Source organism: Adiantum capillus-veneris, chromosome 9 (genome assembly GCF_014529385.1).
Source record: "Adiantum capillus-veneris isolate H3 chromosome 9, ASM1452938v2, whole genome shotgun sequence".
Lineage (NCBI taxonomy): Eukaryota > Viridiplantae > Streptophyta > Polypodiopsida > Polypodiales > Pteridaceae > Adiantum > Adiantum capillus-veneris.
This window is the reverse complement of record NC_140939.1, coordinates 131914397-131931789: the sequence shown is the minus strand read 5'-3', so window position 1 is coordinate 131931789 and position 17393 is coordinate 131914397. Positions and strand designations below refer to the sequence as shown.

General features: G+C 40.5%; 1 protein-coding gene across 1 annotated transcript; it reads right to left on the bottom strand.

Annotated features, from left to right (window-relative positions):
* Window positions 1-11643: 11643 nt before the first annotated feature.
* Window positions 11644-16063, bottom strand: LOC147451190 (vacuolar-sorting receptor 1-like). Its single transcript, XM_086520151.1, has 11 exons — window positions 15376-16063; window positions 14408-15100; window positions 14216-14304; window positions 14068-14137; window positions 13908-13991; window positions 13757-13833; window positions 13312-13393; window positions 13044-13193; window positions 12820-12948; window positions 12094-12197; window positions 11644-12007 (listed from the first exon to the last, which is right to left on the bottom strand). Exons 1-11 carry the CDS (start codon window positions 15674-15676, stop codon window positions 11912-11914), a joined length of 1875 nt encoding a protein of 624 aa, XP_086376277.1. The 5' UTR covers window positions 15677-16063; the 3' UTR covers window positions 11644-11911.
* Between the last annotated feature and the right edge of the window lie 1330 nt (window positions 16064-17393).

Sequence of the window (17393 nt, the reverse complement as noted above, 5' to 3'; positions counted from 1 at the left end):
TTATTGGTTATTTATTTAACTTGGGCTGTTTTTGTAGGTATCAAAAAGGAATGAAAAGAGGCTATAGTGCAAGGACATCTTGGATGGCATTGTACATTTGGTGCCTTGAACATCCTTTAAGGCAATTTTGTAACACATGACCTGCAAGGATCTTGTTTTGTATCACATGACCTGCAAGGATCTTATTGAAATAAAGATCTAAAAGGATCTTTATTTTGTTATTGAAATGCAACTTTTCCAAACATCAATGATTTTACTTCAATGATTTGATTTTGTAGCAGAGTCTTAAAACAAGGTGATCAAAATGTATTCAATTTCAAATATTTGCAATTACATAGACAATTGGATACAAGTGGGCTATAGAATAGACAATTGGATACAAGTGGGAAGCTTGATACAAGTGGGAAGCTTGATACAAGTGGGCTACAATTAGATACAAGTGGGAAGCTTGATACAAGTGGGCTGCAAAAAGCTTGATACAAGCTTGATACAAAGGGCTATAGAATAGACAATTGGATACAAGTGGGAAGCTTGATACAAGTGGGCTACAAAAAGCTAGAATAGTTTTCTGCCAGGAGTTTTCCTGTCCCTAGGGGTTGGTGCTTTTGCATTGGGCTCTTTTGTCCTGGGAGATTTTCTTGTGGGCTCTTTGGCAGGAGGGCTTGAGGGCTGCTTCCTCTTTCTCTTATCATCCATCTCTTCACTTGCCTTTTCCTGCTCACCACTCTCTTCTCCCTCTTCACTTCCCTTTTCCTCTTCTAGTTTTGCTTTCCCCTTTGCCTTTTCTAGCTTTGCTTTCCCCTTTGCCTCTTCTAGTTTTGCTTTCCCCTTTGCCTTTTCTAGTTTTGCTTTCCCCTTTGCCTTTTCTAGCTCTTCAGCATCATCATCTTTAAATACCTCTTGCAGTCGTCCATTTGCTTCAATCATATACTTGATAATCTTTGCTCTTGTCAACCATACATGGTTCTCACTATAGCACTCTATGTTGATCTATACAAGGCAATAGAAAGCAAGTTTTAGGAACAATAAAATGAGAAAAAATACAGCTAGCAAATATGAAATATGCTATACTTCTATATTTTGATTGTCATTGCAGTATATGAAGTCCAAGAGGAGCTTGGCATTTGTCACTACCCTCCATCCACATGAATGGCTTTCAGGCTGGATTGGAACCTGCAACTCATTACATGTATTTATGGGAAAAAATATTTGAGGATAATCCATTGAAGTGAACAAAGCATAAAGAATTCCAACCTTCACAACTGAAAATTGGATTTCAGTCAGCATCTTTGGCATGGGTGGACAATTCTCCAGTGTCTCTATAAATCTTGTAGCAACACTGTCCAAAATTCTTTATTAAAAGTATGTGCTTGAGGTTCTGCTTGTGGTTTACAAAATGTGTCTGCTACTATACTTACAATTTTGCTTGACCATGTACTCCAGCAAGAGAATTGACAAAGTAGCATTTTCTTTTCACAATATCAATTGCAATTAAACTCCAATGTGAGCTATAAAAACAAGCCTCAATTAGCCTTCTAACATGAATTAGTAAATTCTCTTCACAAGGTGTAGGTAGGAAACTTACCTCTCATGATAGGGAATCAAGAAAATTTCACAGATTTCCAAGTCCACATGAATCAACCACTTTGTGAGCTCTCTAATATTTGTCTCTGTCCTGAGAAAGTGGGAGATAGAAGGGTCTAAAAATTCCACCTTTTTTTGAAGGTCTGGCTCATATGTATGCATCATTGACCTGGTACAAGATATTGTTATATAAAGAGTTCTTGCTATAAACAAAAATACATAGGAAAACAAAAGCAACCTGAGGCATGTGATAAGGAGTGGAGAATTGATCTCCTTGGTCCAGTCCTTGAGAATTTCCAAGGTCTCAGAGTCAAGTGAATTGTAATCCTCCCTAGGATCCTCCTCACTGAATAGAGCGACAACAAAACCAGTAGGATTGACACTCCTCAAGAGGGGCACTAGTTGAGGTTCCAACAGGTCAAGCTCCTTTCTCTCTGCAATTTCCTTGTCTTCCTTTGCTCTCTTTTTCCTTTCCTTTTCCTCTTCTTCAGTAATATCAACTACTCCTACTTCAGGCTCCTTGGGCTTCCTCCATGGAGGAATGTTGAGAATCTTAAAGGCCTTAATATCATGCATAGGGACAGGCTCCAACATTCTTGAAAACCTGTATCTCAGCCTCCTGAGGGTGATCATGTCTTTGTCCATCAAAGTAACCCTATGGGCATGAGCTGCACAGATATAGGCATCTTGGAAAACCTCAATCATAAAGTCCTCAGAAGCCTCTTGGATACATGCTAATGCAGTTCTAGTCCACCTCATGTCAATCTTGTACTCCTCTGCAACTTGTCTGCATAGTCTTTGGAAGGGCAGTTTGGGAATTGCAAGATTGATGGCCTTTATGGCCTTCCTTATCTCTCTTAAACATTTGACCCCCTGCTTGAACTTTCTCTTTGTAAGGAGAGGCTTAAGCTGTACTGGCTTGAAAGCTTTCCTCTGATGTGTAGTCTTTCTTTTGCTTGGTTGAGGGTCAGGTGTACTTGGTTTAGGGTCCTTCCTCTGAGATGTGCTCTCCTTTGGTTTTGAAGTACCAGCTAAAGCTTTGCTAGGCTGAGCTTCTTCTTCATCTTCGGATAGAGGCTTATCAACCGGCTTATCAACCTTCCTTGCAGTCTTCTTGGTCCTTGCCATCTTCAAAAGGGATTTCCGTACATAGTGGAACACAACAAACATTAGTAAAAAAAGTAAACGATGTATATTAAGTGGCACACATTTCCGTACATAGTGGAACACATTGCGGTGACACCCCGTAGGCGAAATCACAAAGGGACCAATGTCCTCACACTAACGGTGGTCGCGCACGGCGTGATGGAGCATTACAAAATATGGTGACACTTCGGACGCGAAATTGCAAAAGTAGCACAGTCTTTCCACTTACCAAATTCGCGCACGGGGTGACGGGAGTCCCAAGCGGTGATAACCTCTTAAACATCTTGAGACACATGTTGTACGCATGGTGAAAATAATGGCACATATGAGGTACACATCGTAAACATGATCACATATGTGGACATAGTGGAACACATTGCCTTGAAACTCTGTAAGCGAAATGACAAAATGTCCTTCAAAATGTATATTTAGTGGCACACATTTCCGTACATAGTGGAACACATTGCGATGACACCCCGTACGCGAAATCACAAAGGGACCAAAGTCCTAACACTAACGGTGATCGCGCATGATGTGACGGAGCATTACACAAATACGGTGACACTTCGTACGCGAAATTTCGAAGGGAGCAAAGTCCTCCCACTTACCAAATTCGTGCACGGGGTGACGGGAAAACCAAGCGGTGAAAACCTCTTGCGGTACACATTAAGGTACACATCGTAAACATGATCACATATGTGGACATAGTAAACACATTGCTTTGAAACTCGGTACGCGAAATGATAAAAGAGGCAAAGTCTTCTCACTTACGAATATCGCGCACGGTGTACGCTCAAAGCGCTCGAAATTTTGGGTTGTGGAACTCCTTCAAAACCTTATTCAAAATGAGCTTAGTTTGGGCTTTAAGGATGTTTATATAGGGTGCATGGCGCAAGTCCCTAGGCGCCTAAAAACTAGCCGTTGGACCAAACTTCGAGGCGGCAACGGATTTGCACACTTCCCGAGGCGGCGTTTTTGCCCATAAAAGGAACCTACCCAACCCGTTGATTCGCTTATTGTCATTCACGAATTTAAGCCTCCAACCCTCCAAGCGACACACCGCGACATCCGTGCGCGATTTTGGTGGACGTCAACCTCTTCCTAGCAATAGGAAAACGCGTACCAAGTGTCACATTGTGCGCGTTGTTAGTGAGTGACGAGTTTCTCTTAACTTCTCAAAGTTAGCATAGCAAGTGACAAACATAGCATGTCACAATTTTATGTAATTCTTTTTTGCTTGCGCTTAATTTGTGCTCCTAATTTGCTTGACAATTTTATGCTTTTAATTTGTTTGTAGACTTGATATAAAGAAGGGTGGTTAATGTCTTGATAGACTTCTCTTTTCTCTTTTTCAGCTTAGCATTTGTGGATTGTCATAATGGATACAGAGGATATACAAGAGACCGCTGATGATAGGCTGATGTCTTTTCTTTACAAAGTTAATGAACTTACAAGATTTCAAAGTGCCAAACAGATTTTTAATGCTGCCTTTGATCTTCAAGCACTTGTGGATGGCTTCTCTACACAAATTAGTGACTTGAAAGAGATATATACAGAATTGATCAGAGATCACAGGCTTGACAATCTTGTTCATTTTGTTGATATATGCAAAGCAGGTAGCTTGTCAAGGACAGGTATTGCAAAGAAGTGGTCAAGCCTTCATCCAGACTGGCAAAAGATCATAAAGCCTTGCAAATTTCATGGTAATATGCATTGCCAGTTGGTAGATTATGACCTTGGACTTATCATTTTCTTCAGTGTACTCCCAACACCAGAGGGCAAAGAGATTCCAAAGCAGATTTCCCAGGCTGAGGAGGACCAGGAGAAAGAGGAGATAGAGATGGAGTTCCATGAAGAGGAAGAGAAGCTACAAAGCACTGAGATGCTGGACATTGCAAAATTTAAAGCAGAAAACATCACTAAAGTGGAGAATGTTGACATTGAGGATGAAGATGTTGATCCTTTGCATTGCACAGCAACATTTCCCACATACAAAGTTAACAAAAAGGAATATGTTTTGCTGAATGACATTCAGCATCTTTTTGATCTAAGGGAAGATTATGCTTTGGCAGTTTTGGCTGAGTGGGGATCTAATGACATAGGATTTATTGATTACTCACCTTGCCCCTTAGCAGTCTTGGACACAGAGGCAGAAAATTTTATTGACACCTCAAGTGTTGGAAAGCATGTGCAGGACATTGTTCTGAGATATGAGCGACAGGGTGTACCTTCTGAAGAGGAGTTCAATGAGATCCAGAAAAGGCTCAAAATAGAGCATATGGGAGAGGAAAAGACCAGAGATTATGAAGTAAGGCCAACTAGATCCATTGATATATGGGAACCTGCCTTGTTTGAGGAGGATGAGTCTCCTAAGGTATGTTAATGACCATTTTGCCCTGTCTTATTAATGTGCTGAACAATTAACCAAGACATATTTTTGCAGATTGAAATACTGGACACAGACAAATTCCTTGGCAGGGGGAAGGGTTCCAGACCCTTAAATTTAGGAAGGAACCAGAGCTTGGGACACTTTATTGGGAAGCTCAACAAAGAGACTGTAATTATATTCCATAACAAGTTTACAAGAGAACCATTGCTGCCAATGCTTGCAATTAAAGCACTTACAAAGGTTGTTGGTTCATATCAGCTTCCTCCAGGGTTAGAGAAGTTAATATTGGTGGAAAAGGAGGAAGCCATTAGAATTTTTGGATTCTTCCTTGGCCTTACTGGTTCTAGAGCTGGTTATTTTGCAACAATGGCATCCTATGTGCTTGCCCACTCTGGGGACCTCAAGAGACAAATGATAGGCTACAATAAGCAGAAGTTTCTGAAGTTTAGGGGTGAAGTTGATGTACCTTCATCAAAAGACTGACTTTGCTCATACCTGTACTTTGGCCCACTTTCTACCTTGTCTCTCTCTTGTAGCTAGCCATTGTAAGAATTTTTCATTTGCAGATGAACTATTATATGAATTTTGTCTTTTCTGCTTGTTCCTGTGTAAGGCATTTGCTAAATCTGAGTTCAGAAGTGCTTTCTTTGTCATTTTTGATCTGGTTCTATGCCATATTTGTCTATAGAACCATTGGAAAACCTCAAGCAAGCTGTTTGCCTTCACTGCACCTCTTCCATGTCTTGTATGCTTGAAAAACTTGGTTCTTGCTTGATAATGGGATTTCTCCATGCCTTGTGTAGACCATATGGACAGGGAGCCCCATCTCTTTACAAACCAGGGAGTGTGATTGTAAATTATATGCTGGCAAAGTAAAAGTGTGTCAATAATTAGTAAGTATGAGATTAATCATATGCTTCCAAACTAAAAGTATGTACATATTAAAAAGGAATAAAAAACTTACCATGTAATGTGTGAATTCCTGATCCCAAGCATCTTTCATTGCACTTCTGAAGTTATTGAGCACTTTCTTGAAATTTGGCATATCATTTTTTCCCCAGGATGTCTTATCACAGTAGGAAAATACTTTGTCTAGTGATTCCCATACCTCTGCCTTTTTGTTTCTTGATGTACCTTCAAGACCATGATCTTTGATGGCATTGTGGAGAGCTTTCCACTGGTTATACTTCACATTGGATGAACCCTTCTTGGCATTTACCTTTCCTAGTTTGCCATGAAACCCTAGGAAAGCTCTGGCCTTCACACCACCAACAGATACCTTTTTAGGCACATTGTTTCCATTTGAAGACCTCTTCAGGTCTGTTTCAATCTTAACCTTACCACTGTGAAGGCCAATTTCTGATAAAACAGTTTCAATACATTTGATTGCAGCATCTCTAGCTGCTTTTGGCTGTAACTTCCAAGCAAACCCCACATAGAGATGTACAATTTTCTCCACAATTCTGCAAAGAGCATGCAGAGTGCATATGTGGACATTAGCAAGTGGAATATTTAAAACTGCTTTGAAGTTTGGATCTTGAGTATGCCTATTGGGTTGTTCCAATTTGCAGGATTACATTCTTTTGCTGATGCCATACAATACAAACAAGGGCTCTTTGCCATAGCTCCTTTGGAGACATTGTACATACATTTAAGGGTTTTAAGGTCTCCTCCCATGTGCCATTCCACCCTGTAACTTCCAAACCCTTCAACTTCAAGCTCTTCCCCTAATTCTTGTGCATTAATGACTTCGGGTATTGTTGTTTGATGGAAAACCCAATCCAGAACATCAAAGTCTTCACTCTCTACTTCAAAAGCACCTAGCCACCAGACATTCTTCTCCGATTGCACGCTGAAGTACTTGGTATCCTTCGGTTTTAATGCTCTGTTCATTAAAGTTATGGAAATCCTCTCAATTTTCTGTTCTTAACAATCTCACATTCATCAAGCTTTATCACAAAACTGACAACACCATTTGCTTCTGTATGCTCCAGCTCATAGAATCTGATCCTTTCCTTCTGAAGTGTCTTCAAGTCAAGGAAAATATTATTGAACTCGTCAAATTGAAGATCCCTCTTTTTACCATGATAGGTACCATGAATGTGGTGAGGCTCACCCAACATCTCCATTATCCTCTCATTGATCTTTTTCCTTGCCTGCTGCACAATGGATGGCTTTGGAAGCAAAGAGGACCTGACCTTACATTGCTTTAACCTTGACTTCATATTTCTGAATAGCTTGCTATAACCATCTCTGCTAATGCCTACCTTATCCATAGTATATTGCACATCCTCCTTGTCCAAGCAAGAGCTCTGCAAAAATCCCTCAATGCACTGCTCCTTTGCCTTTTTAAACTTCTTCTCTGTGAAAATCTTTTTGGCAACCTTGAGAGGTAAAACATCACAATAATGTTTAGCTTCCATTTCCATGTTTGATGCAGAGTTTGGTTGTAGCAAAGTCCTAAATCAAAAGGTACAAAATTAACTGATTATTGTCCAAATGACACCAACAAAATAAACAAACTAAATTAAAGTTAACTGAATATTAATCATTTAATAAAGAACAATAGCATAATAACAATAACATAAGCAGAATCACAATACAACTTAACAAAAAGATTAACAACCTAACATAAGCAGAATCACAATACAACTTAACAAAAAGAATCACAATACAACTTAACAAAAAGATTAACAACCTAACATAAGCAGAATCATATAAAATAACAATACCTTGCTGCTCTGATTCTCCTGTTGCAACCTCCTCCACCACGTCTCAAGGCTTCAATGTTCTTTAACTTCTTTTCTCTTTGTCTGTTTCCTAACATTGTATTCTTGCTTCTAGCTTGTTTGAGCTGAGTTTGTAGCTTTTCATTGCTCTCTTTACATTCCTCAAGTTGTTGTTTAAGAGTATTTATCATTTGTTTGGTCAAATGATCTTCTAACTTAAGAATATCTCTCTCTGCCGCAAGACTCTGTGTATAACCCAGCAACCCTCTTTGACCATCACCCACAAATTTTATCAAAGATGAACAATTTGAGAATGGGGGAGTGCTCTTTGTCATTGGGTCCACTGGATACAATCTTCCATCAGTCCAGAGATCAATGTGATTTTTTTGATCTTGCCGCATTGCTTCAAATATGGACGAGGACACCTCTGCACATTTGTTTCTCTTGCGCACTGGACAATATTCTTCATTTAGCTCAATGTGTAGATGGTATAAGCTTCTTCTCTTCCTCATGAAAGTCTGTTAACAGTATTTGTTAGAGATAGTACTATAGGAAAAAGCTGTGCAGATACGAGGAAGAAGACGACACAGAAAAGGTTTGTTTCAGCTTTTGGAAATTTTGAATTTTGGGCCAGAACTGACCTTTTCGTTAGTTTTGGAGGGAGTATTTTTTAGAATACGAAAGATCCTAGAAAGATTTGACAATGACATGTTTCGGTGGAGGTAAAAAGGACGCAAACTCACCTTTTTACAAACATTTCACTATTTTTAAAATAAAGTATATATTCTCTCTCTACATATTCTTACAGGGCACAAAAGTGACCTCAAAATTCCCCTAATGAATCAAGTCTTTGGGTCATGAAATGCAAAATAACTTTCGAGAGGGGGCCTGTCATAGTAAAACCAATAACCTTGTGCACCAATTTTGCTTCTTGCATAGCTTTTTCTCTATGACCGGGGAACACAACTATGGTTGGTAAAATAATTGCCAGCATGATGGATAGTTTTAATCACTAAATGCGTAGAATCATCCAATTAGTATGTCACACACATGAGTGACAAGTTTATAAGAGTGCATGTGAAAGCTAGTCTACCTCAAGTTAGAAAATCCTGGATATGAAACTTGGAGATACCCTCTTCTTTGGTTTCTTTATGCATGTTCGTATGATGCTTGTTACAAATGTTATTGTCGATGGGAATGTCGATACTCAAATCTTTTAAACCAAATAGTAATCTACCTTTTGGTTATCCTTAGATGCCAAACTATGCTTAAGGAGTACACATGTTAATAATGTATATCTTGAAGGTAGGAGGAGTTCCTTCCAAGATCCACTCAGCTTGGTCCCAATAGATGTCCTTGGTTAATATTTGCTTGAGATGTATAGCACCGCTCATGTACAACAATAACCAAACCATATCAAGAGTTTATAAATTGAATTAGTTAATTAGAACTAGGTTTAGGATTTCTATGAGAGAATTCTAGAAGAGGAGTTTTCCTTTGTTTGGTTTTACTACACTTACATAATGTGATGTACTCTTAGTTGCAGCACAATGACAAGAGTTTTATGAAGGGCATAACTATTTTTTTATGGTACTACACAAGCTCGGCTCTATTGTTTATGGTACTACAAGCGGAGCGGGGCGGGGCGGGGCGGGGCGGTTCTACTTGTGTTGGGAAGTGTCAAGTTCTTTGAATTTCAAAGTTGAAGAGAGGTAAAGAGCTTGGCATTCGTTTCATGCTGTCCTCATTGAGTGTTGCCTCTTCAAGCTTTGGTCACATAGGGAGCCCTCTTCAACACATAGCACATTAACCCTTCACTCTTCCAAGTTCCAATCTTGCTTGCTAGCATTGTTGTTTTTTGAATCTTGCTCATATTTATCGGACTTGATACTACATGTATGGGTGCATGCAAGCGCACCATGTCTTTATTGATGTTTCTTGCATTAAAGCATGTCTAACTAACAAAATCTTTTTCAAGGCAATGGAAAGGATATGAATGCCTTGAACACGGTTAACTTCAACAATTAAATGTATGAAACAACTATCATCTCTCTCATCTCTCTCTCTCTCTCTCTCTCTCTACCTCATAGAGGACGGCTTTGTGACCAGGCCTGCATACATGGATACACACTTATCTCATGGGACAAGATGCGCTATTGGACAGATACGCACATCCTCACATCAGCTCCAAATCGAGACTGGCCGATTTCGAGGGGTGTCGGTAGGAGCCAAGATATGTCACCTATGTAACTTAGAGCCAAAGATAGAGCTGCACTACACATGTCATTGCCCGGCATACTATGAGATACGTGGCCGCTTCCACTGCCTCTTCAGAGAAGGGTTTGGACCTTTTTCTAGAGTCATGAGATACAAGGATCAGAGGTGTCTCGGATTGTTCCTGCTAGAGCTGCACAGAATTAGGGAGAGCTTGTTGAGGACATCAGGGGAAAGTCTCAAAGACGAATCACAGATTTCTTTACACCAACCATAGGAGAGCCAACAGAGCAATCATTACAACAGATCTCAGAGCCTACTCATACTAGAGGTACACTGCTTGACCGAGCCACTTAGCTTAGCAGATCCAAACGTCCACGCCCTAGAGGGGTCTCCCAATACTGACGAAGGCTACAACAGAAGATACATATCACTCTAGCTCGACATGCAAGACACCCAACCAGAGTACTGACCATGGAGGAGGTTGATGAGATCCGACAACGACCGATGAGAGATTTTATCTGAACAACCCCCCCCCCCCCCCCCCTCTTATTTCCTTTCTCCTTAGTGTTTTAGCGTTAGTTCTTTGTAACTTTGTAATTTCCGTACTCAGACATGGTATCATATTCACCAATTGTAACTTTTTGGTCTCATAGGTCATTTTGGCCTTTTGAAGATGTAAATATAACATTTCATTTCTCTCTCACAACAAAAGCTAATATGAATTAAGGCATAGTTCTGTATGAGCCCATAATCTTGAACAAAGCATAATTCAAGCCATGATTTACACAGAGATATGAACCCATGGTCAACGCACAACCAAACGAGGATGAGATGGAGGTAAAAAAGGACTTTAATGAGACCGAGCGATGACCTAAAATTAGGGTTTGGAATATCATATCTTATCCCCTTTTGCATTTAGAGACACGATAGCAATAGAACAGGATTGTTTGAAGCTCTAGAAGAGGTTGGGGTTGACAGGTATCATGCCCAAAATCACCTCTCTCTCTCTCTCTCTCTCTCTCTCTCTCTCTCTCTCTCTCTCTCTCAATTTATGCTAAAACTTGCATACAGCTTCATGAAGTGGTACTCTGGCATTCTAAAAGAATAAAATGGAAGATAAGCCAAGTCATCCAAGGCTATGTAATAAAATGAATCATCAATTAACCACCTTAACAAAAGAAGATTCCGACTTCAAATGGAAAGGTAGCTTGCACCATGTACATGGGCATTGTACTTAAAAACACTAAAAAATATTTTCCAAGATATTTAACCTAAAACCTTCCTGCAAAAGAACAAAGCCTCCCCATGGATGCATATATTTTACACAAGTTCCTCTCTTCCCAAAACATGGAGAATAATAAACCATAAAATAGATCGATTGCAAAGTGGAAAAAAAAAAACACTTATTTCCAAGCACATACAATGACTTGCTCGGTCTAACTTCAAAAAATGGATATGGAGAGAAAGAGAGAGAGAGAGAGAGAGAGAGAAATTTTTGACATCGTAGGAACAATCCCAAGAGACCTATTCGACGAGAGAGAGAGAGAGAGAGAGAGAGAGAGAGAGAGAGAGAGAGAGTTCTGACTAAACTTGGAAATTAGGTTAAGGTATTATTAACAGCCACCAACAGAATGTAATTCCACATTCACCTGGCACCCTCATAGCTCTGCTGTTATAGCAAACAGCTTTATAGATACCCTCTCTCTCGCTCTCTGTATATATGTCAACAATTGTGTGCCAGCCTAATGACATGAGTCATCTACCTCCTAATAGATGAGGTGACATACGGCACTATCACAAAATTCGGCTCCAATCCCCGTCCCAGTTAGAAGTTAAAGAGTGCCTTTCACAAACCCTCTCGCAACGGTTGATGGACATCACTTTGACTATCCAAAGGCATATACTGCGCCATAATGGCACGAATCTCCGAGTCCATGTACGACTGCAAGTCGAACCAACCATCACTTAGACAGGCCCCAAAAACCTTTTTAACCACAAAACATAAATAAAATTTAACCAACAACTTACTCGAATCCTGTATTTGTATACAGCATAGCCTGCTACGCAAATTCCGACCATTGCTGCTACAATTACAAATATCGCAAACCAACCTAGACGTCCAGAACCCTTACCTGTCAACCAGATTGGATGTATTAGCACTCAACGTCAGTTAAATAATGGGGAAAATTACTAAATTACCCCTGTACTTAGCGAAAATACCCAAAATACCCTAGAAATGTTTACCAGACTACCTTTGCACCAATTTTGGATGAATTGCTCCAATTTTCACATAGCTTTTCTTTTTATGATAATGAAAATCTATCTTTACATGCCTCAGACAAAAGTTTTCACCAACTAGCTCATGTGCGTCCACAAATAACGAACATTTTCCTCCCAAGAACCCGCAAATACCATAAGAAATCCTCTTATCATCTTGCAATGAGGGAGAACCAATCTTCCTATAAATTGATGCGGAAACGAATGCCTTAAGAGATGTTGCAAGATTGAGAATTTTTTCTAAAATTTAAGGGAATTTTGGAATTTTTGACAAACTTTGCCAAATCTGAGGGGTATTTTAGAAATTTGCAGGGTATTTAGAGAATGTCCACACATTTGAGGAGTATTTTGGTTATTTTCCCAAAATAATGAAAAGGAGGAAAAGTTTAAATCTAGAGTCGGAGGACCCACACACGAATAAATAACTTGTTGCACTAGGTAGATAAAAAGCTCAAAGGCAAGCCAACATCGACATACCAATGCATGTGTCTTGCTCCTTCATGTAAAGGAGGCCACCTTTGCACGTACAGTCGTAACCGCCCCACTTATTTTTACAGCTGCAATCTGCACACTGGCAAGCAGTCTTCTCCTTGCATTCATCGACATCTAGATAGTGGATGATAATGATCCAGACCCATTAGTCACACCCAACCAGATATACACCAGAACCCAGAAAAACACACTCTTGCATGAAGACTTACCTTCGCAATGCTTTTTACCATCTCCATGGAAACCGGGAGGACAGTCACAGCCCTTCAAATGACTTGACTTACAAGCAGAAAACGTTTGCCCATTTCTTGTTTCCGACCAACAACCCCCATTATCTAATTTGCACCGGCCTGGACCTACAGCTGAAATAGTAACACAAATGCAAAGTTCTCTTTTAAATACTCAGTCTGGAGTAGCGTTATCAATTCTTGTGCGTAAAGTCAGTACACCTCTGAGATGGGAAAGCACCACAAGAGTTACCTTCACAATAAGTATAGCCATCGCCTTGAAATTGAACACCTTGCACTGTAGGGCACTCACAAATGCGCCCTCGGAAAGTATCCTATCACCACCAAATCAGAGTACAGTGAGTACCTTTGAATCATCTTAACCGATGAAAATAGCAACCTAGCACCAGTATTTATCATGAACAATGCACAACTACTGCAGGATATTAAAAATATAATACGTGTTCTGCCAAATACATTATGGGCACAGAAAAAATAAATCCCTCTGAAGATTTCAGAGCCAAAACAAGATCATTGAGACACATAAGGGCTCAATATTCAATTTGCAATGATGATGGTATAATTTGCATGACAAGACATTCAATATACAACACTAGAAAACAAATGTCTGACAGAAAAAGATTTCTGATGCAAATTTAAACGATAAATGAGGATGCACGAATCACGGGGTACATTACCTTGCACGCAGTAATGTTTGCTTCAGTACTCTTCCAACAACCACCATTGTTAGTCAAGCATTCATTTGTCTCCATATCTGAAATGACAGCAAATCGAAATGAACAAGTGAATATGTGATATGGCTTTTGGCCCAGGCCACAAGAGAATTACCATCACTCAGGCATACAGGAGGTTCAGTGCTCTCTTTGAACCCAGCACAAATGGCTTTCAAAACGGCTCCTTTGTCCAGTTTGCCTGCAGTGGTGTTAGCCCATAAGAAACCAACCTCAATCTGGGATAAAGGCCTTTTGACACTTTCTCGGTAACTCACCTCGATATTGCCTGTCATTGATGATAAGAGTTGGCAAGATCGTAACATCCCCTCGTGCTCCTTGCCCTACCTACAAGCTCTTCCTGTTAGCTGATTATTGCATAAAAACATCCCAGCAGAAATAAGCGGTTGTAAAGTTTTTGAAAACCTGAGCATCCTGTTCGGACTTCAACAAGGGGTTACTCGTATCCGCATCTGGATTTCCCATGCATTCACGAACCTTGTTTGCTGGAATTCCTGCTCAAGCATATGTACACACACACACACATTTTGAAACGCTGCCTACACATTGTTGGATAAGATTTGAAAACAGAACAGACAAAAGCAAACATTTTCTTGCCTAGGGAGCCTATGACCTTCTCTGCACACTCTTGATTGTACTTCTTTTCACTCATGGGACACCTTATATGGAAATCCGTGACATAGTCCCACCACACCCATGGTTTATTGGAAGCATTTGCAACCTTGAACACACAGAGCTGCCTCAGATTTTCTGTGACCACATCTTTTCCATCATACCCTTTTGAAAAGTCCTGTTCGGGATCGGGAGCACAATATCTCCCATGATTGATGCACTGTGACTGACATTGTTTGCTCTTTACGAATGCGTCAGGACAATACCAAGTGATGTAATGAGGAGTGAATGATGTGTAGCCCCCCTTCTCAAGCAGTTGTGCTGCACCCTTGAAATTCTTCACAAAGTCCACCTGAGCGTCACATTTTGCTCCACACTCATCATTGCTGCTGGTCCAAAACTCATACTCAACCTTCTCATCCGGGTGAGGCAAAGACTCCGACCAATCCAGCTTTACTGTCACAGTTTGTTTCTTCGCCAACTCTCCCTTGATTTGGTCACCAAACGTTTTCTCAATTAAAGCAGAAGGAATTGTGATGTTTTGTAAGTATTCTGCAGCTTTCTCATCCTCTTGTGGAGAGTCCATCGTGATGAGAGGCTCAACACGATCATCTGCCACCAACACACATGCAGCACCGGCATTTTGGGCATTCCAAACCTTTAATGCAAAGTAACATCCTGCAAAAACAATGATAAAAAGTTCAAATTCCACACAGAATGATGAACTTTTCAATGCACCTAAAGATCCAAGAAACCGAACATAAAGTACTCTATCGAAAACGACATCATAGCATGTAACAAAAGAAGGGAGCTCCCAAAAGCTGACTGTCACAGAACCCCGGCTCAAAAACCCTGAGGTTTCAAAAACCCCTTTTGAACCATAAATGAAAAGATACTATCACCATCAGCTTTTTATATGCATCTAAGGAGGATGATCAAGAACTAGCTTATACCTCCTCGATCAAGTAAGGCAACTGTTGGATTTGCTTTTGGATTCATTCGCTTAAAAGAGGTTTCGAAGGGTTTGCATCCATCAGCACCCTTCTCTGGCAGCTTGACATCCAAAATCATGGAGCCTCCATAGTCTGGGGCTCCAAAGTTGCCAATAGCACTGTCTTGCTTTCCTGCTATAGATTCGGGAGAGAGCACAGAAATACTATTTTTCTCCACAACGAACCTGCCGAACACAGGAAATACAAGCAAGGATAACAACAGAAGAACTGAAAGGCTTAAATTCTCTGCTGCCCTTGCCATGGTGCTGGTGAATTAGCACAAGACAAAGATACAATCTCTGAGTTGAAGATCAGAGCGCTATTTTATGAACGTTTTTTGCTCTCCACAGCCGCAATACATCAACAGACTGCTGCGTTCACAATCCTTCTAGGCAGAGTCTGCGAAGCGTGACATGGAGCTTTCAGTGACTGCCGTAGTGCGCCCACGTGACAAATTCAACCGGTACAATAAATCGATTAACGGGCGAAGGCGATTCTGCTGAAAACAGAAGAGAAAAGAGCCTAGAGGAAAAGGGTCAAGTGATCGACGACGCAGTCTGCCTGGCTATGTCGGTGTACGGCGGGGTCGCGGTACCGTGCGTAGGAGAAGAGAGACGGGTTGCTTTGAAGGCACACTAATGAACATGTTACATACTGTTACATAGGCCACATGTTCAAAAGGCGAGGGACACAAGTCCTATTACGAGAGCGGATATATATCTTATGCATTGTGTGTGTACACTAAACTCACAGCAGTAAGACTATTTTGTTTACGATAGGAGAATGGATTACACTTTGCAGTTATTGCAGATCGTCACCCTGTTTTATTGAATTTGTACTCCGGGCAATCTCTTTGTGACAGACCTCTTTCTCAAAAGAGTCTGCTCTTATTAACAATGCTTATCTTACTCATGAGGCCTTTCAAGATTTGATCTCCGAACGGGTTTCCCCTTTGCTTGCTCACATGCATCTTGATATTGATGTTGCTTGGTTTCGTTTTGTTATGCGAGTGCAATGTGCTATTCAAGATTATGGTAAACATTACATGCATCGGATTCGAAGCAATGTTAATGATGCCAACAAGCAACAGTTGTACGAATTAGCTGACTCGCGATCGTTATCGGACTTTGAATTATCAGAGTTATGTGAAGCTCGAGTATATATACAACTTAATAATAAACAAAGACCTGACAAATGCCATACGCATGCTCGTCAACGGGCCTTTGTGGATAAAGGTTGTGCTTCGAAACAGTTTTTAAAGCATCTGCATCACTCGAGGGTTTCCCAGGACATTAAGCGAGTAAAGCTTCTTTCAGGTGTTTGGACATCATCCAAACAGGAGCTTGCTGATGCTATGGTCTCGCATTATAGATAGGTGTTTGCTGCTCCTCCTCGGCCATCTATAACAGTTTGTCAAGCACAACAGATGTTGCTCTCTCATGTACAACCAATCATTTCTTCTTAGGATGCACAAAGCCTTGAGGAACCTTTCACAGATTCTGAACTGCATTGCGCGTTGCTTGCATTGGTCCATTGGCAATCCCCTGGCTTGGATATGCTTACTGTGGAGTTCTTCCTCTCCTTTTGGGAGATTCTTAAAAGACTTGCCAGTATCATGGAAAGAGGGTTTGCTTAAATTGTTGCCTGAGCAAGAACTTTGCGAGCGTTCTTCTCATTGGTGACCTATTACTTTGATGCCTGTTGTTTCTAAGATATTGGTTAAGTTGTTGGTGAATTGAATTAAAGATCACCTTCTTACTGGAATTCATTAGGCTCAGTATGGTTTCATACCGCGTCGCCAAATCACTAACGATTTGGCTAATGTTCTGATTGGCATGGAGTATGCACAGTATACGCATCAGGATGTACTTGTTATACAAGTTGACATTGAGAAGGCTTTTGACATTGTGCAATGGGAAGACATTGTTTCTACAATGCGGTGTCTTGGGTTTGGTCCCAAATTAGCCAATGTCGTTTAT

Bases quoted from the DNA above. Each gene is read 5' to 3' on its own strand.
- LOC147451190 (XM_086520151.1), bottom strand. From the start codon at position 15,676: ATGGCAAGGGCAGCAGAGAATTTAAGCCTTTCAGTTCTTCTGTTGTTA. The intron at 14,305-14,407 runs GCAAGAAAATGT...ATGCTTGAGCAG, and splicing joins GAAGGTCATAGGCTCCCTAG to GAATTCCAGCAAACAAGGTT. The intron at 12,198-12,819 runs GTATGTCGATGT...TCTGGTTGACAG, and splicing joins GGAGCAAGACACATGCATTG to GTAAGGGTTCTGGACGTCTA.